At 42.2% G+C, this 23466-nt stretch overlaps 1 protein-coding gene across 6 annotated transcripts in view; it reads left to right on the plus strand.

Annotated features, from left to right (window-relative positions):
* Positions 1 to 4824: 4824 nt before the first annotated feature.
* The window catches only part of CHPT1 (choline phosphotransferase 1), a 35001-nt gene continuing 16359 nt past the window's right edge, over positions 4825 to 23466 (plus strand). For 2 of the 6 annotated variants that reach the window (XM_060025471.1, XM_060025472.1), the window contains exons 1-3: positions 4825 to 5312; positions 20221 to 20368; positions 20647 to 20788. In XM_060025471.1, coding sequence (XP_059881454.1) covers positions 5040 to 5312; positions 20221 to 20368; positions 20647 to 20788 — 563 coding nt within the window. In that variant the 5' untranslated portion in view covers positions 4825 to 5039. The remainder of the gene's footprint in view (positions 5313 to 20220; positions 20369 to 20646; positions 20789 to 23466) is intronic. The other 4 variants (XM_060025473.1, XM_060025470.1, XR_009521245.1 and 1 more) reach the window with 4 other exon arrangements.

Consider the following 23466-nt stretch of genomic DNA (forward strand, 5'->3'; position numbering starts at 1 on the left):
CCGTAGTAAAACCAAGATAAGCCATCAACTAAAACCTTGTGGATGCCTCTTGTACTGTGGATACGTAAGACATTGGGAAAGGCTGGGGGATGAGTACACGGGATCTCTCTGTACCATTTTTGCAACTTTCTGTGAATCTACTATTTCAAAACAAAGAGTTTTTAAAAGTTTGGATGTCTGCTGGGTGCCAAGAACTCAAGAACACACTCAGTGCAGGGATGTGGTCCTGATACTCTGAGGCTGGACAAGAAGCAGATCAGTACATAGATAAGTCCCCCAAGACAGACTGGATCACAAGGTACAAAGTACTCTGTGTGGAAGCAGGAGAGGTCAACTGGAAGAATATGAGAGGCCATCTCAGAGAAGGAGGAATTTAAGCTGAGCCTTGACTGATAAGCAGTGTTTTAGGGGTGATGAAGGATGGAAGGTGCTCCCCAAGCCCAGGGAGCAAAGTTGGGGGGGGGGGCATGAGGAAGCACTTGGTATGTTTAGGAACAGCTAATGGACCCATGAAGCTGGAGCATCAGAGTTAGGGAGGGGAGTGAGGGAAGAGACACTTGGGAGATAAGACTGGAAAAGAAGAGTGGACCTTAGAATGCCAAGCTAGGGAGGTTGGACTTTACCAAAGTCCTCTGAGCAAGGGAATGTATCATTAGTTTTAGTAAATTTAGTAAGATGATATATAGAAAAAGGACTGCTTAATATTGACAAAAATACTCATCTAAGTCTGCTATTTAATATATGTAACTTATTAGGTGACATTTAGCCGTAGGTAGGAGTGCAGGCTCTGGACTCTGACTACATTGGCTGGAATCTTGGCTGTATCTCTATTCTAGCAATCATGGGCAAGTTATTGAACCTCACTGTGTTCCAATTTCCTCATCTGCAAAATGGGGACTAATAATGGTACCAGCTTTCTAGGATTTTTGTGAGGATTAAATGAAATAACTCCTGATGCTCAGAACAGTTCCTGGCATAGGATAGTAACGCCTAAATGTAAGTTGCCATGTTTGTTCAGGAAAAGGAAAAATTATATATATATCAATCAGTATGTAATAAACCATGATAATCAAAGGAAGCCATGATGCAAGAGGCAAAATAATAGGAAATCTCTAATCTACTTTTCTCTGACATTAGACAGATACGCCTTGAATTAATTTGAAATTTCCAAAGATTCACCAACTGCTCCCCCCCGCCCCCCAAAAAACAAAAACCAGGGGAAAGGTGAAAAGCAGCTTAGAAGCATGAGTGTTAAAGAAGATGTGCTTTTTAAATTTTTATTACCTTTACTACTTTTTAACTATTCCATATTTGCAAAAGAAAAGGATTACATATACATATAGCATAAATAATAATAAAATGAATACCATGTTCCTATTACCTCGTTTAAAAACTGTGGTTGAGACAGCTAGATGACACTCCAGTATCCATTCCCCCACTTTTCAATAGAAATGTCTTAGCTGGAATAACGGTTGGCCTGCTAAAGACTTCATTTCCAGCCTCTTTTGCAGTTAAATGTAACCATGTGACCAAGTTCTGGCCAATGGGATGAGAGCAGGGTGATGTGTGCATCTTTAGGCCATGCCCTTAAAAGGAGAGGAACACAGGGTCTCCCCTCTTTTCCCCCTTCCAATTGATTGGAAGTTGTGGCCAGCCATTTCTGACCACAAGGACAAGGGCAACACACTAAGTTGTCAGACTAATAAAATGGAAGAAATCTGTGTCCCTGTCACCTTGGAGCTGCCATACCAGCCCTGGATTGTCTACCCAATTAGGTGAGAAAAAAATTAACAGCTATCCTGTTTCAGCCTCTGTAGTTTTGTATCCTAACTCATACTTTTGAAGCCAATACTTTTGAAGCCATCTGTGTGCCCTTCCACAATCCCATCTTACTTCCTCTCTACCAGGAGTAACGACTCTCTGGAATTGTATTCATCATTTTTTCCTTTTCTTCATAGCTTTGCCACATATGTACGTATTCCTAAACACAAAATCTTGCCTATCTTTGAACTGTATATGAATGAAATCATACTGTGCATTTTTTCTGTAAGCTTTTTTGCCACTCAGTATTATGCTTGTGCAATTTATCTATGTTCATAAGCATAGCTTATTAAACTTGCTAAATACTATTAAATTATGTGAAAATACCACAGTTTTATCCATTCAGAATTGGTAGACATTTAGGTTATTTACAGCTTTTGGTTACTGTGCAAAGATGTTATGAATGGTCTTATATGTGTTTCCTAGGACACATGAAAGAATTTCTCTGGGATACACTCCTGGATCAGAACTGTGATGTTACAGAGTATGTGCACGTTAACTTCACCAGATAATGCCAGACTGTTTGACCAAATGATTGTACCCATCTATTCTCCCTTGATTACACTTGAATTTAGGTAGGCTGGTGATTAAGTTCTGGCCAGTGGGAGGTATGTACAGCTGTTGTTTGGGACTTCTGAAAAAGCATTCTACTTTGCTGGCTGAGTTGAGTGGCATCCAGCTTTTTTCCTACCCTCTTCCACTTTCCTGCTGCTTGTAATACGAATAGGATGGCTGGCACTACAGCAGCCTGTTCAGAACCAAGAGATGACCTTGTAGGTGGAAGTCAGAGTGAGGATGTTGGAGCAGAAAGACAGAAGAGCTTGGGTTCCTGATGACCATGGACCCACCATCCCAGTCCTGGGCTGTCAATTCTAAATTTACGTGTGAGAGATATAAACTTCTATTTGCTTATGTCACCACGTTTGGGGGGTTTTGTTATAGATATCGGAACATAAATCTAGTTTATTGTTTTTCTATTTCTTGTGGATTTTTAGGAATTCTTTATATGATCTGGGTACTGTTCAATATGGATTTTATTTGAGGGAAATACCTTTTTCCCATTTATGGGAAAAAGGTATTTTGCCCTTTCATTCTTTCTGATGTTTTTCATGTATATTAGAAATTATCTGTAATATAGTTAAATTTATTTACCTGGAAAAGGACTTTTCCTTGGCTTACTCATGGCACTAAGTTAAAAGATAGGTATTTCCAAGTTTACTGTACAAAAAACCAACATAGTTAAAAGTGGATCTCTGTCGTTCTGATTCCTTTCCTGCATTTGTCAGCATCGTTTTTCACATTACAGATTAGGAGATGTATATTCAATGCATGGTTTGGTCTGCAGATACCCTCATATTGCTCTAAGGAAGGGACTGCTAATCTTTTTTACAGTAAAACGCCAGACAGTCAGTATTGTAGGACTTGCGAGCCATATGCTCTCTGTCACACCGCTGAACTTCGCCCTTGGAGCACGAAAGCAGCCATAAACAAGATGTAAGGAATAGACATGGCTTTATTCTTTCTTGGCACAGAAACATGAATTTCATGTAATTTTGCATCACAGAAAAAAATCTTTTTTTCAGTCATTTAAAAGCCTAGGGACTTCCCTGGTGGCACAGTGCTTAAAAATCCGCCTGCCAATGCAGGGGACACAGGTTCGATCCCTGGTCAGGGAAGATCCTACATACCGGGTAGCAATTAAGCCTGGGCTCCAAAACTACCGAGCCTGCGCTGTAGAGCACAGGTGTCACAACTCCTGAGCCCACGTGCCACAACTACCAAAGCCCACGCACCTAGAGCCCATGCTCTGCAGCAAGAGAAGCCACAGCAGTGAGAAGCCCGCGCACTGCAACGAAGAGTAGGCCCCGCTCGCTGCAACTAGAGGAAAGCCCACACACAGCAAAGAAGACCCAATGGCAGCCAAAAAGAAAGTCTAAAAAGCTGTACTTAGCTTATGGGCTGTATGGAAGCAGGTGGTGGGCTGGGCAGTAGTTTGTTGGCCCGTCTCCAATGTGTTGTGGTGGAATCTGTGGGACAAACTGCACCTGCCGATAGCCGCTGCCCTACTGAACTATCACGAAAGCAGTTTCTGAGCTTGTTCTATGCCTTAGAGAAGTGCATAATGATAAGAACCAGGAGGTGAAGAAAAAGGCAAGTGGCAAAGGTTGTGCAAAATGACATGTTTATGACAGGCTATCCCCTGTCTAAATGGGTGCATTGTGAGGTAAGGAGCTGTGAGGTAAGTGAACTGCCATTGTGTGGCAAGCATACTTGCTCCCAGGCCAGTGGAAGATACCACCTGGATCCCTGTCTTTGGGAGGAAGAGTGTGTGTAAAAATATCTATTATTATTGGTGTCAGATGCTCTGAGAAATAGGCATTTATTTGGCTTTCAACCATTCAGTCCCCTTGTTAGACGGTGTTTCTAAGTCCTGAGTGGTAGGTCCTATACCTTGGAATCTGAACCCTGAACATTGATCCCTGAACCTGCAAGTGAGGGTTCTCTAGAGCTAATACACAGCCAGGGACCCAGTCCTCGGGGTTGGAAGAAAGAACTGTGCCCGTGTGTTTATCAGGCAGGACCTCTCTTCGGGCCGACGGATGGAGACCTCATGCCGGTGACCCAAGACGTGCAAAAATCATGTTCTCACACAATACTTCGCTCCCCACCTCCCGGCTCTGCAGGCTGCGGCTAAAGGCCAGGGCGTTCGCACACTAGGAGATCTGAGCTGTGCACACCGCATGAGTTAGAGCAACCCGCTTCTAACTGTCCAGCCGTCGAGACTTCCCTCTGGGGAGCGTCACCAGCCGTCCCCGGAGAAGAATCGGGACTTAGAAGCAAGTGCATCAGGCTCTTGGGGAAATCTGGGCCCTTTTCGCGCCAGTTAGAAAGTGACGATCGGCGGAGCCACCACGGTGACCCGGTGGCCAGTGCGGGCCTGTCCCACCTGCCCCGACACCTCGCGGGGCCGAGGCGGCCCCTCCCCCTCTCCCGGAGCCCTCCCCGTGGCCCCGCCCTCCGCGGCCGGCGGCTCTGGGGGCGGAGGCCCCGGGACCAGGGGCGGCCTGGCCTGACCTCGACCTCCGCCGCGGGCCCGACCGGCGAGTCCCACCGGGCCGGCGTAGGCCCGGGCCCGCGAGCCCCTCCCTCCACCTGTCCCCGCCTGGGCGCCCGGCTCGGGCTGCGCTCGCTCGCAGCGGCGGGGCCCGCAGGCGGCCATGGCGGCGGGCGCCTGGGCCAGGCCGGCGCCGCGCTGGCTGAAGGCGCTGGGCGAGCCGCTGAGCGCGGCGCAGCTGCGGCGGCTGGAGGAACACCGCTACAGCGTCGCGGGCGTCTCGTTGCTTGAGCCGCCGCTGCAGCTCTACTGGACCTGGCTGCTCCAGTGGATCCCGCTGTGGATGGCCCCCAACTCCATCACCCTCCTGGGCCTCGCCATCAACCTGCTTACCACGCTCCTGCTCATCTCTTACTGCCCCACGGTCACCGAGGAGGTAGGGCCAGCCGCCCGCCCGCCCGCGGACCCCCAACTGCTCTCCCCCGGAGCCCCGCGTCCCCGGCCCGAGCCGAGCTCGCCCCGCCCCGGGTGCGCCTCTGGAGGCGCCCGGAGAGCCCCCCGCGCGGCCGAGCCTCTCGGGGCCGCGGAGGGGCTAACGCCGCCTCTGCCCCAGCGCCGCAGTCGCCTCGAGCGTTCCCCGGCCCGCCCGGAGGCTGTCACGCCGCTACCCGGTCCCATGTCCACCCCGAGCCTCCCCCAGACGGCGGAGGGGCTGTCAAGGTCACTGCCCAGTCCCGTGTCCACCCCCACTCTCCTTCGGGCGGCGGACGGGCGGTCTCGGCCACTGGGAGCGGGGAACGCCTGCCTGCCTGGCCGCCGCCCCATCCCGCGCCAAGTGGGGGGTGGACAAGCAGTCGGTTCCTTTGCGCACTGGGCACTGAACACCCCCAGCTCCGTCCCGCCTGGCTCCGGGGATTGTGGTTGGGTTGGCCAAGCCCGAGATGCCCATTGAACACTTTTATACTCAGCCGTCCGTTTCTCAAAGGTTGCGCTAGTGATCCTGTAATTACTGGTAGCACTGATCAGAGATAAGTTACTTTTAAGAGGTTACTTCCTCGTTGCTTCGTTGACTTTCTCGTGGAAAACAAAAGTATTAGCAAGGTGTTAATCCTTATCTTCACGACCCAGGGATCGTAAAAGCCATCGGATTTTATTAGCAATGAATATTTGACCTATGTCCAAAATAAGACGAGTAAATAATGTGGGCTTTCTATACTTGGTAATCAGGAACATCCCTTGGGCTGAGTGTGATGTGGGACAGGGGGCAGAGGGAGCTACTCCCATATACAGCTTTTTAGAGTACATGGGATAAATATTACATTGCACGTTTTGTGACATTGCTTTCTTTTCCCTTAAATAGAGAACTCCGTTTATAATCATATTTTAGGATAGGTCCTGTGGAGAACTAATTCGAGATGAGGTTGGATAGCAGGAATACAGTGGAAATATTTCATGCCCTCCATACATGGATCCATTTTTTAAAGTATTTGATGAAACCTACATTTTAAACGTATTGAATATCTTGCTGATTGATGGATATGTTATTATATATGATTTTTCAGCAGACGTTCCCGTTGTTAATTCATTTACATGTTGTTTTTAAAAAAGTAAGTTGCAGCCTGTTTGCAGAATTCCCCAGAGGCAGTGCGCCAGAATGAAAAGTGCGCTGGGTTAGAAGTGAAGGTTTGGTTCTAATGTGGTTCTGCCACAGCATGGAGTGACATGTGGGTCTTGCTTTCCCTGTGTAAAATAGAAATAATACCTGCCAAACCAACTTCACAAGAATGCAGTGAGGACTACATGATATCTTACATGCAGATAAAGAATGCAGTGAGGACTACATGATATCTTACATGCAGATAAATGTAGAAAATTAGAATTTGTTCAGCATGTTAAAAATATTACTGGTATTAAAAATGTCCTGAAAACCCATAATAAAATTTAGTTTTTACTGGGCCTAGATTTGTCTAACAGCATTTGGTTATTTCTGATATTTGCCAGTTAAATTGTGAACTTTTCAATGTTATTATTAATTTAAGAACCATTTGTTGAGCACTTCCAAAAAGCAGGGCATACCAAGAAGTCCAAGCGAATCTGTTTTGGGATGTTGGGGTGAGGGTGGGGGGCTGATGGAAAAGGTAAAATGATGATTAAATTAATTTTTAGGCTATGCTTCATTTAAAAAAAAAAAGGTGGCAGGTGGGAAGAATCTGAGGCACTTTTCAAAAAAAAAATATATCGCAATGATCCAAAAATGGGAAGTAAGGGTTGAAATAATAAAATGAAACTGAGAAGAGTTTCTGAAATGTAATTAGATCCTGCACTGCTTCCAGGTGGCTGAAGCAGTGAGGGGAAGCACCATTACAGGATTCACGTTGCCTGTCTGATAAAATCCCAGCAATAGCACAAAAGAAGCAAAGCAGTTCAGGCTATTTGGCTTTCAGGCCGCAGAGCTAGTAAATGACAGGACCTGGTAGGGTTCAGACCCAAGTTGTTCTGACTACAAAGCCGGATTCTTTTTTACCACATACCACCACCATCTCATCTGCAGTTCTTGCCTTTCTGTGTGATGTGTAGGAAAAATACCTTGGGTTCTATGTAATGCTTATTAGGTATGTAACGTACGTTCACATCCATTATTGCATTTGTGTCTTATATCAACTCAAGGAGGCTGGCAAGTTTTTTCCCTTCCTAGAATGGCCATCCCACCATTTTAGTATTTCTTCTATCCATCCATCCTGAAGTAATAGTAGCATACATTTTTATTGAGGAAATGGAGGCCTGGAGGGTTAAGTGACTTTAACTTGGCCTGAAACTTGTTTTCTGATTCTTAGACTTAAGAATTCTTAGTGCTTTTACAGACTTGACAAATTGCTTCCAGAAAGGGTCAGGGAAAACCCATATGGTTTTTGGACTCTGATGCTTGGATTTATCTACCCATTGAGGACGTAATGCTGACTACATATCTATATTAATAATAACATTTGATCTATTTTTTAACTGTTGATATTTCTAGGACATGACGGGATGAAGGGAAATTAATAGGAAAAAAGTTAAATGATTTATATTAAACTTCTACAGTGCTGTTCTGAACTGTATTTCATACCACTATTTCATTAAGGAACTTTCCGCTCCAGCCAAATTGAACTACTTCTTTTTTTTTTTTTTTTTTGACTGTGTTGGGTCTTCCTTGCTGCGTGCGGGCTTTCTCTAGTTGTGGTGAGCCGGGGCTACTCTTCGTTGCGATGCACCGGCTTCTCATTGCGGTGGCTTCTCTTGTTGCAGAGCATAGGCTCTAGGCGCGCAGGCTTCAGTAGTTGTGGCTCGCAGGCTCTAGAGCGCAGGCTTAGTAGTTGTGGTGCGCAGGCTTAGTTGCTCCACGGCATGTGGGATCTTCCCCGACCAGGGCTCGAACCCGTGTCCCCTGCGTTGGCAGGCGAATTCTTAACCACTGCGCTACCAGGGAAGCCCTGAACTACTTCTTATGGCAAAGATTTCTCTCCTTCTTTTCCCTCTCTTTTCTCCTTCCTCTTCCTTTTTCCTGTCCAACTTCATCTCTCAGTGTCCAGTCCTAATGCTACATCCTTAGGAAATTTCTTTTTCTTCTCTGGAGTCAAATCAACCACTTAATCCTATAAGCTCCCATAATAATGACAATGATTACTAACATTTACCGGGTTTTACTTATGTACCAGGCATTAATTTAAGCTGCTTTTGTCTATTATCTCATTTAATCTTCTGAACAACTTTAGGTATTATTATTATCCCCATATCATAGATGAGGAAACTGAAGGGAAATAAATTAACCTCTTTAAGCTGATACCAGGATTCCAAGCCAGAAAGCTATACTTCCACCACAGGTCTTTGTAGCTCTCTTGTGGAACGTCTCCATTTTGTTTTGGTTATGTGTGTGATGCGATTTTGGTTATGTATGTCCTTACTGAGCAAGACAGTCTACCATATTTTAAGTTCAGACAGCAGTTGCCCATTTGCACGTTCTCCACAGCATAGTGCCTTGCGTAAAGCAGGTGCTTGGTAAATATTTGCTAAATTATTGCCTGCATGCATGAAATAACAAGCTGTAATCTTGGGAGATGATGTTTTTCCACCGTTATTCAGTTTTAGCTGGTCTTAGATTAAATACTTAATCAATTTGGCCCGGGGGAATTTTAACACGAGTAAGCAAAAGTTGGGGCAAACAGAAAACAAGAACTGAATTGCATCCCCCTCACCTTGATGAAGCAGTTCTGCCTGAATGCTGCTCTGTATATAGTCCTTGGCCCCCATTCCTTGGCTCCTTAATCCTAAAATAGAATCACAGACTCTGACTGCTTGAAGGACCTGAGAGCCTCTTTAATACAATTCCTACATTTGTAGATGAGAAAACTTGGTGATTCGAATCTGGTTCTTCTGGCTTCAGCTTAGTAGCATTCTCTACCGCAGAACACTCATATGCTTGTTTCTGGCTGGAATAAACTGTGGCTCCATTCCCTGTTCAGCTTATTTGAGTAAATATTTTTGCTCTGCCCTCTTTTTTTTCTTTTAACATCTTTATTAGAGTATAATTGCTTTACATTGTTGTGTTAGTTTCTCCTGTATAACAAAGCGAATCAGCTGTACGTATACTTATATCCCCATATTCCCTCCCTCTTGTATCTCCCTCCCACCCTCCCTATCCCACCCCTCTAGGTGGTCACAAAGCACTGAGCTGATCTCCCTGTGCTATGCGGCTGCTTCTCACTAGCTATCTGTTTTACATTTGGTAGTGTATATATGTCCATGCCACTCTCTCACTTCATCCCAGCTTACCCTTGCCCCTCCCCATGTCCTTAAGTCCATTCTCTACGTCTGCATCTTTTTTTTTTTTTTTTTGCAGTACGCGGGCCTCTCACTGTTGTGGCCTCTCCCATTGCGGAGCACAGGCTCCGGACACGTAGGCTCAGCGTCCGTGGCTCACGGGCCCAGCCACTCCGCGACATGTGGGATCTTCCCTGAGCAGGGCATGAACCCGTGTCCCCTGCATCGGCAGGAGGACTCTCAACCACTGCGCCACCAGGGAAGTCCCTCTACGTCTGCATCTTTATTCCTGTCCTGTCCCTAGGTTCTTTGGAAAGATTTTTTTTTTTAGATTCCATATATATGTGTTAGCATATGGTATTTGTTTTTCTCTTTCTGACTTACTTCACTCTGTATGACAGATTCTAGGTCCATCCACCTCACTACAAATAACTCAACTTTGTTTCCTTTTATGGCTGAATAATATTCCATTGTTTATATGTGCCACATCTTCTTTATCCATTCATCTGTTGATGGACACTTAGGTTGCTTCCATGTCCTGGCTATTGTAAATAGAGCTGCAATGAACATCGTGGTACATGACACTTTTTGAATTATGGTTTTCTCAGGGTACATGCCCAGTAGTGGGATTGCTGGGTCATACAGTAGTTCTGTTTTTAGTTTTTTAAGGAACCTCCATACTATTCTCCGTAGTGGTTGTATCAATTTACATTCACCAACAGTGCAAGAGGGTTCCCTTTTCTCCACACCCTCTCCAGCATTTATTGTTTGTGGATTTTTTGATGATGGCCATTCTGACTGTTGTGAAGTGATTGTAGTTTTGATTTGCATCTCTCTAATGATTAGTGATGTTGAGCATCCTTTCATGTGTTTGTTGGCAGTCTGTATATCTTCCTTGGGGAAATGTCTATTTAGGTCTTCTGCCCATTTTGGATTGGGTTGTTTGTTTTTTTTGATATTGAGCTGCATGAGCTGCTTGTATATTTTGGAAATTAATCCTTTGTCATTTGCTTCATTTGCAAATATTTTCTCCCATTCTGAGGGTTGTGTTTTGGTCTTGTTTATGGTTTCCTTTGCTGTGCAAAAGCTTTTAAGTTTCATTAGGTCCCATTTGTTTAATTTGTTTTTATTTCCATTTCTCTAGGAGGTGGGTCAAAAAGGATCTGGCTGTGATTTATGTCATAGAGTGTTCTGCTTATGTTTTCCTCTAAGAGTTTTATAGTGTCTCTCTTACATTAGGTCTCTAATCCATTTTGAGTTTATTTTTGTGTATGGTGTTAGGGAGTGTTCTAATTTTCATTCTTTCACACGTAGCTCTCCAGTTTTCCCAGTACCACTTATTGAAGAGGCTTCTTTTCTCCATTGTATATTCTTGCCTCCTTTATCAAAGAAAGGGTGACCAAATGTGTGTGGGTTTATCTCTGGGCTTTCTGTCCTGTTCCATTGATCTATATTTCTGTTTTTGTGCCAGTACCATACTGTCTGATTACCGTAGCTTTGTGGTATAGTCTGAACTCAGGGAGCCTGATTCCTCCAACTCCATTTTTTTTCCTCAAGATTGCTTTGGCTATTCAGCGTCTTTTGTGTTTCTATACAAATTGTGAAATTTTTTGTTCTGGTTGTGAAAAATGCCAGTGGTAGTTGAATTCACTCTGTAGATTGCTTTCAGTACTATAGTCATTTTCACAATGTTGATTCTTCCGATCCAAGAACATGATATATCTCTCCATCTGTTTGTATCATCTTTAATTTCTTTCATCAGTGTCTTATAGTTTTCTGCATACAGATCTTTTGTCTCCTTATGTAGGTTTATTCCTAGATATTTTATTCTTTTTGTTGCAGTGGTGAATGGGAGTGTTTCCTTAATTTCTCTTTCAGATTTTTCATCGTTAGTGTATAGGAATACAAGAGGTATCTGTGCATTAATTTTGTATCCTGCTACTTTATCAAATTCATTGATTAATTAGCTCTAGTAGTTTTCTGGTAGCATCTTTAGGATTCTCTGTGTATAGTATCACGCCATCTGCAAACAGTGACAGTTTTACTTCTTCTTTTCCAGTTTGGATTCCTTTTATTTCTTTTTCTTCTCTGATTGCTGTGGCTAAAACTTCCAAAACTATGTTGAATAATAGTGGTGAGACTGGGCAACCTTTTCTTGTTCCTGATCTCAGTGGAAATGGTTTCAGTTTTTCACCATTGAGAACGATGTTGGCTGTGGGTTTGTCATATATGGCCTTTATTATGTTGAGGTAAGTTCCCTCTATGCCTACTTTCTGGAGAATTTTTATCATAAATGGGTGTTGAATTTTGTCTAAAGCTTTTTCTGCATCTATTGAGATGATCATCTGGTTTTTATCCTTCAGTTGCTTAATGTGTATCACATTGATATTTGCATGTATTGAAGAATCCTTGCATTCCTGGGATAAACCCCACTTGATCATGGTGTATGATCCTTTTAATGTGCTGTTGGATTCTGTTTGCTAGTATTTTGTTGAGGATTTTTGTATCTATGTTCATCAGTGATACTGGCCTGTAGTTTTCTTTTTTTGTGACATCTTTGTCTGGTTTTGGTATCAGGGTGATGGTGGACTCGTAGAATGAGTTTGGGAGTGTTCCTTCCTCTGCTATATTTTGGAAGAATTTGAGAAGGACAGGTGTTAGCTCTTCTCTAAATGTTTGATAGAATTTGCCTGTGAAGCCATCTGGTCCTGAGCTTTTGTTTGTTGGAAGATTTTTAATCACAGTTTCAATTTCAGTGCTTGTGATTGGTCTTTTTGTTTGTTTGTTTGTTTGCTTATTTGGCAGTACACGGGCCTCTCACTGTTGTGGACTCTCCCATTGTGGAGCACAGGCTCTGGACGTGCAGGCTTAGTGGCCATGGCTCACGGGTCCAGCCGCTCTGCAGCATGTGGGATCTTCCCGGACCGGGGCACGAACCCGCGTCCCCTGAATCGGCAGGCGGACTCTCAACCACTGACCCACCAGGGAAGCCCTGGTCTGTTTATATTTTCTATTTCTTTTGGTTCATTCTCGGAAGGTTGTGCTTTCCCAAGAATTTGTCCATTTCTTCCAGGTTGTCTGTTTTATTGGCATATAGGTGCTTGTAGTAATCTCATGATCTTTTGTATTTCTGCAGTGTCAGCTGTTACTTCTCCGTTTTCATTCTAATTCTGTTGATTTGAGTCTTCTCCCTTTTTTTCTTGATGAGTCTGGCTAATGGTTTATCAATTTTGTTTATCTTCTCAAAGAACCAGTTTTTAGTTTTATTGATCTTTGCTATTGTTTCCTTCCTTTCTTTTTCATTTATTTCTCCTCTGATCTTTATGATTTCTTTCCTTCTGCTAACTTGGGGTGTTTTTGTTCTTCTTTCTCTAATTGTTGCTCTGCCCTCTTGATCTATGTATATAAATCCATGTCAGTGTCTGTTAAGAGAGTGTTTGTAGGAGATAGGTGCCCAGCCTAGGGTGGGTCAAAGGGCATTGAATAATTTCTTTCCTTCATGATGATAGAAAGTTGGATCGAAAAGCAAGTGTATCTGTGGAAATTAGAATGACCTTAAGAAATGGTTTATTCCCTGTCTAAATAATTCAGATTCAATTGGATTTTGGACTATAAAGTAAAGAGTTATTTGTTGGGGGAATAATAAGAAAAGGCAATAACCTAGTCAAATTCTTTTATAGGTTTGGTTTCTTTGAAATCTAGAATATTTCCTCTTTTTTAAAAATCACCTATCTCCCTCTATTTTTTTTTTAACCAGTTCAATAACTTAACAAGCATCGCTTATTAAGGCAGGACTCTTGTAAGAGAGTGGCCTCTCTTACTAAAGCAAAATAACTTGCAGGAGGTGAACGTTCTAGAAGCAGGGCACAGAGTAGAGTGAGGCAAGCAGGCATGTGCACGACCCTGAGAGTAGTAAATGCCACCTGAAATTCTGCAGCCACGGTGCCTTGCTCGCCTCACCCTAAATCCAGCCCTGTCTAGAAGGAGCTTCTGCAGGTAATGTAGAAGTAGCTTTGCTTTGGGGATCATCCCTTTGATTCCTGTGGCTTTCCTATACTTGATTCCCAAGAAACAAGCTGTTTCTCCTTTAGAATTCTGGTTCAAGTGTGGATAAAACATGGCATTGTGGTGTATAGAAGGAGCTTTAAATCCCACTCCTGGTCGGTTTGACCTGGGTGAGGGTCCGACCACTTGGTTTCTGTGAAGTTAAAGAGCAGAACAGATGTGAAAGCACCCAGCACAGTTGATGATGATAGATCTGCCCAGGGGATTCTCTTCATTCCCCTCTCCCTGCCTGTTTCCCTTGGCCCAGTGAGAGGCTGGCATTTTCAACAAGGATTCTAGTAAGTACTAAAAGAGGTTTTTAAAAAGAATACAACTATTCACAGGAAATTTACAAAGCAAGAAGAATGCCTTTCAAAGTAAAGATTTCTAATGTCCTGAGAAAGCCCCTCCGGCCCTGAGATGCTGGTTGCCTGGTGTTGGTGCCCAGCCCCCCAGCTTGTAACCCGCCTCATTTCCTGAAGGTGGGTGTGCCTCTCAAATGCTGGCCTGCACCCGAGCTGAAGCCAAAGCTCGTGGTGAAGCAGTAAGCGGCTAGGGTCTTCCTGCTGGGCAGGACTGAGAATGACCCTACCCTTTGTGACCACCAAGTCTTTGGAGCCTCCCCAGCCTCGGTTCCAACGGGAACCCTCCTTCTGTAAACAAGGAAGTGCCCCTGGCCACAGGTTCAGCTGTGTCACAGGCACATAATACGAGTTAGAGTCGTGTCAGATTAGCAGCCTATTAAAATTCCACGAGTTTAGCTTAGAAATCACTAGAATCACTTGACTGGGTACAAAGTCCACCTCTAACGCCACACCAGCGTTACATTTTTTCACATATGCCTGACCTGTCTTCTGATTTTCTTACTTCCTACCTCTTATAAATGCAGTTTCTATTTTTTATGGAGAGAGAAGTCAATTGATGTTTGGATAATTGAAATCTCCCTGTTACAAGGTGACCCAGTCGTTACTGATTATGTAATACCTTTTGCCTCTGTATCAACTTATATCCAAAGCTATTTAAAGCAAAGAGACACTTTTTAAGTATGAAAATTCATATAAATAGGCACTGTATAGTTTCAGTATTTCCTAAATTTTAATTGAGGAAGATTTTTGCTTTTGTGTATTACCTGTGCTATTTTTTATTTACTGTTTTTCTTTACATCAACTTTAAATCTACTCCTTTTTAAAGACTTACACTTGAAGCCTTAATATCTACAATCATAGATTTGGTAGCTATGCTAGATAATTTTTAAATTAATATTTTCCAAAATACATTAAATAAAGATATAAGTATTAAAATGAAAATTTATCTATGAATCACCTAAAATTTTCTTATATAGTATCAGAAATAATAACTAAAATATACTGAGCTCTTCCCATATGCCAGGCACTTTTCTAAGCCCTTGACATGTAATAATTCATTTAATTCTCACAGTGATTACTCCCATTTTCCATAAAGGGAAACTAAGGCACTGAGAGGTTAAGTAGCTCATCCAGCTCACTCAAGGATCAGGTGCAGGTGGAATGCAGAGTCTCTACTCCTAACCACTCTGCAAGAAAAACCCAGGACATGTATTATTCCTTTTGGAAACCATTTTACCTGATAGGTTACCAGGTAACCTGTTAACCTGATCAGTTGATTTTAATCATCTAGTTATTTAGCTCTCATGGTATAAACAGCAGATTTTAAAAACAGAGAACATACCTCCTACTCTTGAGAGGATTCTAGTTCCATATTAAAGATGGGGCCTCAGAGACTACCTAGTCTAGCATCTTCATTTACAGAAAACCTAAGAATGTATTCCCCAAAATCCAGTATTCTAAGTTCTGAGCTGTAAGTAAAATTTGTCCAGTGAGCAGAAATGTGTTCACTGGCACTGGTGGCACAGTGGTTAAGTACCCACCTGCCAATGCAGGGGACACAGGTTTGAGCCCTGGTCCGGGAAGATCCCACATGCCACGGAGCAGCTAAGCCCGTGCGCCACAACTACTGAGGCTGCGCTCTAGAGCCCGCAAGCCACAACTACTGAAGCCTGGGTGCCTAGAGCCCGTGCTCCGCAACGAGAAGCCACCGCAATGAGAAGCCCGCGCACCGCAACAAAGAGTAGCCCCTGCTCTCCGCAACTAGAGAAAGCCCGCGTGCAGCAACGAAGACCCAACACAGCCAAAAGAATATAAATAAATTCATTAATAAAAAAAAAAGAAATGTGTTCATTGATCACTTTCTAAATCTTTTCGTCCTTTTCCTGATGTGTGTGCTCATTCAAACACGTATAAAAAGGGGTATAATACCCAGGATAAATAATTGATCTATATATGAGTGTTCTCTCTGATCCAGAGTTATTTTGAACGAGAACAGTTACCATACGGTCTGGTTCAAATCTCTGGTTTCTCTAATCCTTTATTTCAAGTAACTGGAAAAAGTAAAATATCCCAAATAGCTAGTTGTATACAGTTCTTTTTCAGTGATGTAACTGAAAAGCAATTTAAATGTATTAGTGTTTTTTTTTTAATGACTAGGGCTTATGATTGATTCTTAGTAATTATTTTGTTTTCTAGAATAAACTTATATAATAGTCTTTCACACAGTCATGTAAGATTCATCATTAGTGAGTTATTACTTAAATTGTGGTATAGCCACATAATTGAATACCATGCAGTCATGTAAAAGAATGATGCAGATCTTTATGCTTGACCTGGAAAGGTTTCTATGATGTAGTATAAAATTCCGATCTTAAAGGATACAGTAGATACTATAAAAATTATATAATTAAGAACTTTAAATATTAAGAATCTAATATGATCTGGAGAAGTTCCACTTTTTATATAGTCTCCTTCTGCAGAAGTATTCTGATATATTGCTTAAGACTTTGTAATCCACACCTGACTTTCCCATGCTTACATTTAAAATTTTTAAAAATAAGTTAACATGAAAACTAGAATTGCGTTGGGGTGGCCCTGTAGATCCTGCTTCCACCCAGAGTGTCTTCTGTAGTGACACCACGTTAAGCAGACTCCTGGAAGGAAGGGGCATGCTGCTCCCGGCAAGTGGATCTCCGGGCTGGGGCCTGTTTTGCAGAGATAACAGGTGAGAAAAGAAGTTGAAAATTTGCAGACTGTTTCATAGCTCCCAGGTGGGAATGGAGGTGATGACAACAGAGTAAAGAGAAGATAGGTCCAGCTCCTGTGGCCTTGGGAAGACTGGAAAGGTAGCGAACGAGTAGCTGGTGGACTGGTATGCCTTTCTGGGCTTAAGAGGAAAGAAATCTCTCTCAGCTGCAGCGCTTTCCCGCCCGTCTGGTTCACTGCACCTGGAATTGTATTGTGGGGGCAGGAAAGTGCTTCTCAGCAGGTTTGAAAGAATAGGTAAGAGTCCAGGTGGGAAGCTGCATCCAGTCTGTGTAGCCTGCAGCATGACCAATCTGATAGATCTACCATAGGGCGGATCAGAAAACCTGGGTTTGATGCCTAGACCCAGTCTAGCTGCTCTTCTCAATGGAACTTTATCACCCCTCCCTAAGTTTCTCTTTTATCTGTAATGCAAAGAACATGATAATGCCTTGTCTGCCTTGTCTCTGTGGATTGCTGTATCAAATACAATAATGCATTTTTAAAATATATTATTTATTTGTTTATTTTTGGCTGTGTTGGGTCTTCGTTGCTGTGCGCAGGCTTTCTCTAGTTGCGACGAGCGGGGCTACTCTTCTTTGGGGTGCGTGGGCCTCTCGTTGCGGTGGCTTCTCTTGTTGCGGAGCACGGGCTCTAGGTGCGTGGGCTTCAGTAGTTGTGGTGCATGGGCTCAGTAGTTGTGGTTCGTGGGCTCTAGAGCGCAAGCTCAGTAGCTGTGGCACACGGGCTTAGTGGCTCTGCAGCATGTGGGATCTTCCCGGACCAGGGCTCGAACCCGTGTCCCCTGCATTGGCAGGCAGATGCTTAACTACTGTGCCACCAGGGAAGCCTTTCATAAGTCTTTTAAAGCAATTAATAGTGTAGTCATTAATACTGGGCATGTAATATTAACAAATGATGAAATGTTTATTGAAGTTCAAAGTAAACTTCTACTTACTTAGATTGAAGAATGAGGTAGCAGGTTGATTGGTATTTGCAGAATTACCACATAGACCATACATACATTGATATTTTAAAAACTATATTTGCCACTAAAAATATGCAAAACACAATTTAATGACAATAGCTAACTTTTTTTTTTTTTTTTTTTGGCCACTGTGTGCAGCTTACAGGATCTCAGTTCCCCAACTAGGGATTGAACCCGGGCCACAGCAGTGAAAGCCCAAATCCTAACCAGTAGGCCACCAGGGAACTCCCTACAATAGCTAACCTTATTGAGCACTTACTATGTGCCAGGCTCTGTGTAAAGAGCCATCTAAGAATATTTTTCATCAGATACAACTGCAAGTATTATTCACATCTTACAAATGAGATAACCAAAGTTTAGAGAGTTTAAATGACTTTCCCAGGGTCACTTGGCTATTAAATAACAGAGCCAAGAACTCAAACACAGATCTAACTTTAAAACCCTAGTCAACAATTTTGCTGTACTTCCTCTCTGAGACATAGAATTCTGGGTTGACCATTGCTATCATCACACAGGTCCCTGAGGAAGTGGAGTACATTTATAAAGTGCTGAAAGAAAAGAATGGTCATTTTTAAATCTTTTTTCTCTCTCTTGTTTAAATTGCATCATTTCTATTGATCTACCTTCAAGTTTACTCTTTCGTCTGCCATTATTATCTATGCTTCTGTATGTAATGTGTCTTTTTCCTCTGGCTTCTTTAATGATTTTCTCTTTATCACTGGTCTTCAGTAATTTGATTATGATGTGCCTTGGTGGGTTTTTAAAAAAAAAAACTTATTCTGCTTGGGGTTTGTTGAGCTTCTTGGATATGTAAGGTTATAGATTTTTATCAAATTTGGAAATTTCCAGCCATCATTTTTTCTTATATGTTTCATGTCCAACCCTCTTTCTTCTCTCCTTCTGAGATTTCAATTACATATATGTTAGACTACTGTTGTCTCACAGGTCACTGATGCCCAGTTCAATTATTTTTAGTCTTTTTATTTCTGTGCATGATTTTGGGTAGTTTCTATCGGTACTCTGCAAGTTCACTGATCTTTTCTTCTGCACTAATACTCTGTTAATCTCATCTAGTATATTTTACATTGAAATATTGTACTCTCCATTTCTAGAGGTTACTCTGTAGTCTTCCATGTTTTCCTCCACCTTCTTGAACACATGAGGCATATTTATAAGAACTTTTAATGTCCTCATCTGCAGATTTCATTATGTCTGTCATTCCTGGGTCTGGTTCTATTGATTGATGTTACTCCTAGTTGTAGAGCATATTTCCCCGCTTCTTTGAATGACTAGTAATTTTTATTGGATGCCAAACATTGTGAATTTTACATTTTGGGGTACTAGGTTTGGTGGGGTATTCCTTTAAGATGTTGTACTTTGTGTTGGCTTTAGTTAAGTTACCTGGAATCAGTCAGATCCTTCTGAGGCTAGATTTTACATCTGTTAGGGCCTTTGCTCTAGGGCTAATTAATGCCCACTGCTAAGGGAATACACTTCTGAGAACTCTACCCAGTGCCCTAAGTATTACATGGTCTTACATGCTGTGCCTGGTGGGAACATAAACCATTCCCAGCTTTGTGTGGGCTTCAAGAATTGTTTGTCCAGTGGTTTTTTCCCTGGCCTTGGTTAGTAGTTTTGTCTCATTAGGCACAGGTCACTTCTCAGCCAAAGACTCCAGATCTCCACAGTTTGTGCCTCTCTCCTCTCCAGTGCTCTGCCACACAGATTCTAGCTGCCTTGACCTTCCTGACCTCTGCTGCGTTTCTTCTCAGCACAGCAGGATTGCTGGCCTCTGTTCCGGTTCCCCACTCCTGTACTGTGGCCTGGAGACTGCCTATAGGCACTAAGCTGGAGCAGTCACAGGGCTCCGGTCATTTGTTTCCCTTCTGTCAGGGATCACAGTGCTGCGCTGCCTGCAGTGTCTGAAAATGGTTGTTTTATTTATTTTATTGCTTTTCTAGTTATACAAGATGGGAGAGTAAATCCAGCCCCTGATACTCCATCATGAAAGGAAGCTGGGGTCTGTGGTTTGTCTATAAGATCTTCTTTCATAGCAGAGACTTACTGAATAATTTCAAATCCGTGCCATATATGAATAGTATTATATTAAAAGAGCTGTGGACTAAGAATCAAAATCAGGGTCCTAATCCTTGCTTGGTCATTTAACTTTCAGCTTCTCACAGTACGGACTTTTGTGACACTCTACGCAGATGACCTAGAGCAATTCACTTCTCAATTTAATTCTCACCTGTAGAAGGAAGGTTATAAATGTTCCTTGTAACACACTGGGGTGATACAAAGTGCGAACATAAGAAAATGTGTCACTTGGCTTGGGTTGAGCTATTTTCAAGCAGAAGCCAGCTTATTGTCACTCACCAGTCTTCATTGTTTCCATTTCTTTTTAGGCACCGTACTGGACATACCTTTTATGTGCATTAGGACTCTTTATCTACCAGTCACTGGATGCTATTGATGGGAAACAAGCCAGAAGAACAAATTCTTGTTCTCCTTTAGGGGAACTTTTTGACCATGGCTGTGACTCTCTTTCCACAGGTAAGGTTTTAGTGGAGGTTTTTTTCCTATAGTTGTTTTTTTTTGTTTGTTGGTCTTTTAATGATGGCTTAAAAACTGAGCTGTTTGGTTTGTTTTGGTTTACAGTTGGAAGCAGTTTTGCACAGTGTGTTTTGAAAGTCTGTTCAGGAATTTATTTTGCTTAGTGTGCCTTATTTTCATGCCAAGATTATGCACCTTAAAATTCTGTATTTCTAAACAGTCAGTGGCAATCATTTAATTAATTATTTTAAATTCTTAATGGTTCTTGTTTCTTTCAGTTTTTATGGCAGTTGGAGCTTCAATTGCTGTTCGCTTAGGAACGTATCCTGACTGGTTGTTTTTCTGCTGTTTTATTGGGATGTTCATGTTTTATTGTGCTCACTGGCAGACTTATGTTTCAGGCGTGTTGAGGTTTGGAAAGTAAGTATGTATTTTAAGTTGTACATTTAAAAATATAATCAAATTCATTTTCACTATCTGTCATACTTCATTTATCCATAGTAAGGGGGACAAAGTGTCAATCAGGAATTCAAGTTACCTTTTAACTTATTGAAGCATCCATAAATGCTACACCTTAATTTTAATCTTTCAGGTATTCTTCATGTTATAGTTACATATTTGATGATAATTGTATTTTTTTCCCTCTTCTCCAACTTACTAACCCAAGTTTACATTAGACAGGAGAAAGAGAAAAATAAGGGACCTGAATAATATAGAAAAAGGATATGCAGTACTTAAAAAAGTAGCATTTGCAGCAAAGGAAAGAATAAACAAGACGAAAAGACAACCCTCAGAATGGAAGAAAATATTTGCAAATGAAGCAACTGACAAAGGATTAATCTCCAAAATATACAAGCAGCTCATGCAGCTCAATATCAAAAAAACAAACAATGCAATCCAAAAATGGGCAGAAGACCTAAATAGACATTTCTCCAAAGAAGATATGCAGACTGCCAACAAACACATGGAAGAATGCTCAACATCATTAATCATTAGAGAAATGCAAATCAAAACTACAATGAGATATCATCTCACACCGGTCAGAATGGCCATCATAAAAAAATCTAGAAACAGTAAATGCTGGAGAGGGTGTGGAGAAAAGGGAACCCTCTTGCACTGTTGGTGGAAATGTAAATTGATACAACCACTGTGGAGAACAGTATGGAGGTTCCTTAAAAAACTACGAATAGAACTACCATATGACCCAGCAATCCCACTACTGGGCATTTACCCTGAGAAAACCATAATTCAAAAAGAGTCATGTACCAAAATGTTCATTGCAGCTCTATTTACAATAGTCCAGAGATGGAAACAACCTAAGTGTCCATCAGCGGATGAATGGATAAAGAAGATGTGGCACATATATACAATGGAATATTACTCAGCCATAGAAAGAAACAAAATTGAGTTATTTGTAGTGAGGTGGATGGACCTAGAATCTGCTGTACAGAGTGAAGTAAGTCAGAAAGAGAAAAACAAATACCATATGCTAACACATATATATGGAATCTAAAAAAAGAAAAAATGGTACTGGCGAACCTAGGGCCAGGAAAGGAATAAAGACACAGATATAGGGAATGAACTTAAGGACATGGGGAGGGGGAAGGGTAAGCTGGGACAAAGTGAGAGAGTGGCATTGACATATATACACTACCAAACGTAAAATAGATAGCTAGTGGGAAGCAGCTGCATAGCACAGGGAGATCACCTCTGTGCTTTGTGACCACCTAGAGGGGTGGGATAAGGAGGGTGCTAGGGAGATGCAAGGGGGAGGGGATATGGGGATATAAGTATACGTACAACTGATTCACTTTGTTATATAGCAAAAACTAACACAACATTGTAAAGCAATTATACTCCAATAAAGATGTTAAAAAGAAAAAAAAGCATTTGGCTTATGTGATAAAATAATGAGATATGGACTCTAAAGGTCCTTTTTGGTCAAATTTTTGTGTGTCCAGAAAGGGTAATCCCTTTACAGCAGTCACCAACAACAGTAATCATGAGACTCTCAGCTGTGGTAGACAGTTGATGAGATGATGTAATAACATTGTAATATTTGCCCCATGCCTCATTCTTAGACACCAGGAAATAGTGCACAAGGCAGGAACTCTGTTCTCTATCCCTCTTTCCATCAGCTCCCTTTCTGCCTGGTCCTTTAATAGCTGTCTGCCATTGGCTCATTCTCTGCTTTGGCTTCCCCGTCTACTGATTCTTTTTAGCCACACTTTATTGCTGCATGGGAGAAACAGTAGCTCTGAAAAAAATCTCTGATGATGATAAATGAAAGAAGCTCAAAACTACGGATCGTTAGCAGAGTGAAGGCCTTTGGCAATTTTCCACATTGACTCTAAATTAGGGAATACTCACAGCTATCACCTCTGAGCACTTGCATGGTTCTGGCATTGTACTCAGCGCTTTACATGCCCTATCTCATTTATTCCTCACATTAATCCTGTAAGGGTATTACCGCCACTGTACCAATGAGGCAGAGAGGTTCTGTAACTTCCTTATACTGCTAAAAAGTGTAGAGCCAGGGTTAAAACTCAAGTCTCCCACACTCTTAACGACTGCTGCTCAGTACTGTGGGATTATCAATGTATTAGGTACTGTGGAAGGATACAAAATGCATTTTTAAAAAATCCGTTTTAGGAACTATATAGTATACTGTAATAAAGGGATAGGATAATACTTCTGTGACACTGCTAATACAGTCCATAACCATGTGGAAAATGACCTGCTTTAGGTTTCCATAGCACTGAAGAAATCCTAAGTAAGGAGAAGCTGGCTGTAGGCTGAGTTCATTTAGGAAAGCTTTTATGGAAAATGTGAGTCTTCAGCTGATTCTTTACCCACTGGTCAAGAACCCAAGGATCAAATTCCCAGGCCAGGGAATTCCCTGGCGGTCCAGTGGTTAGGGCTTGGCGCTTTCACCGCTGGGGCCTGTGTTCAATCCCTGGTCAGAGACCTAAGATCCTGCAAGTCGAGCAGCCAAAAAACAAAAAAGCCAGGCTAAAAATTCAAGGCAAGAATGTAAAATTAAGAATCTGTACCTATGTATAGATTAAAATAGGCTAAAACAGAAACATAGCTTTGCA

Source organism: Delphinus delphis, chromosome 11 (genome assembly GCF_949987515.2).
Source record: "Delphinus delphis chromosome 11, mDelDel1.2, whole genome shotgun sequence".
NCBI lineage: Eukaryota > Metazoa > Chordata > Mammalia > Artiodactyla > Delphinidae > Delphinus > Delphinus delphis.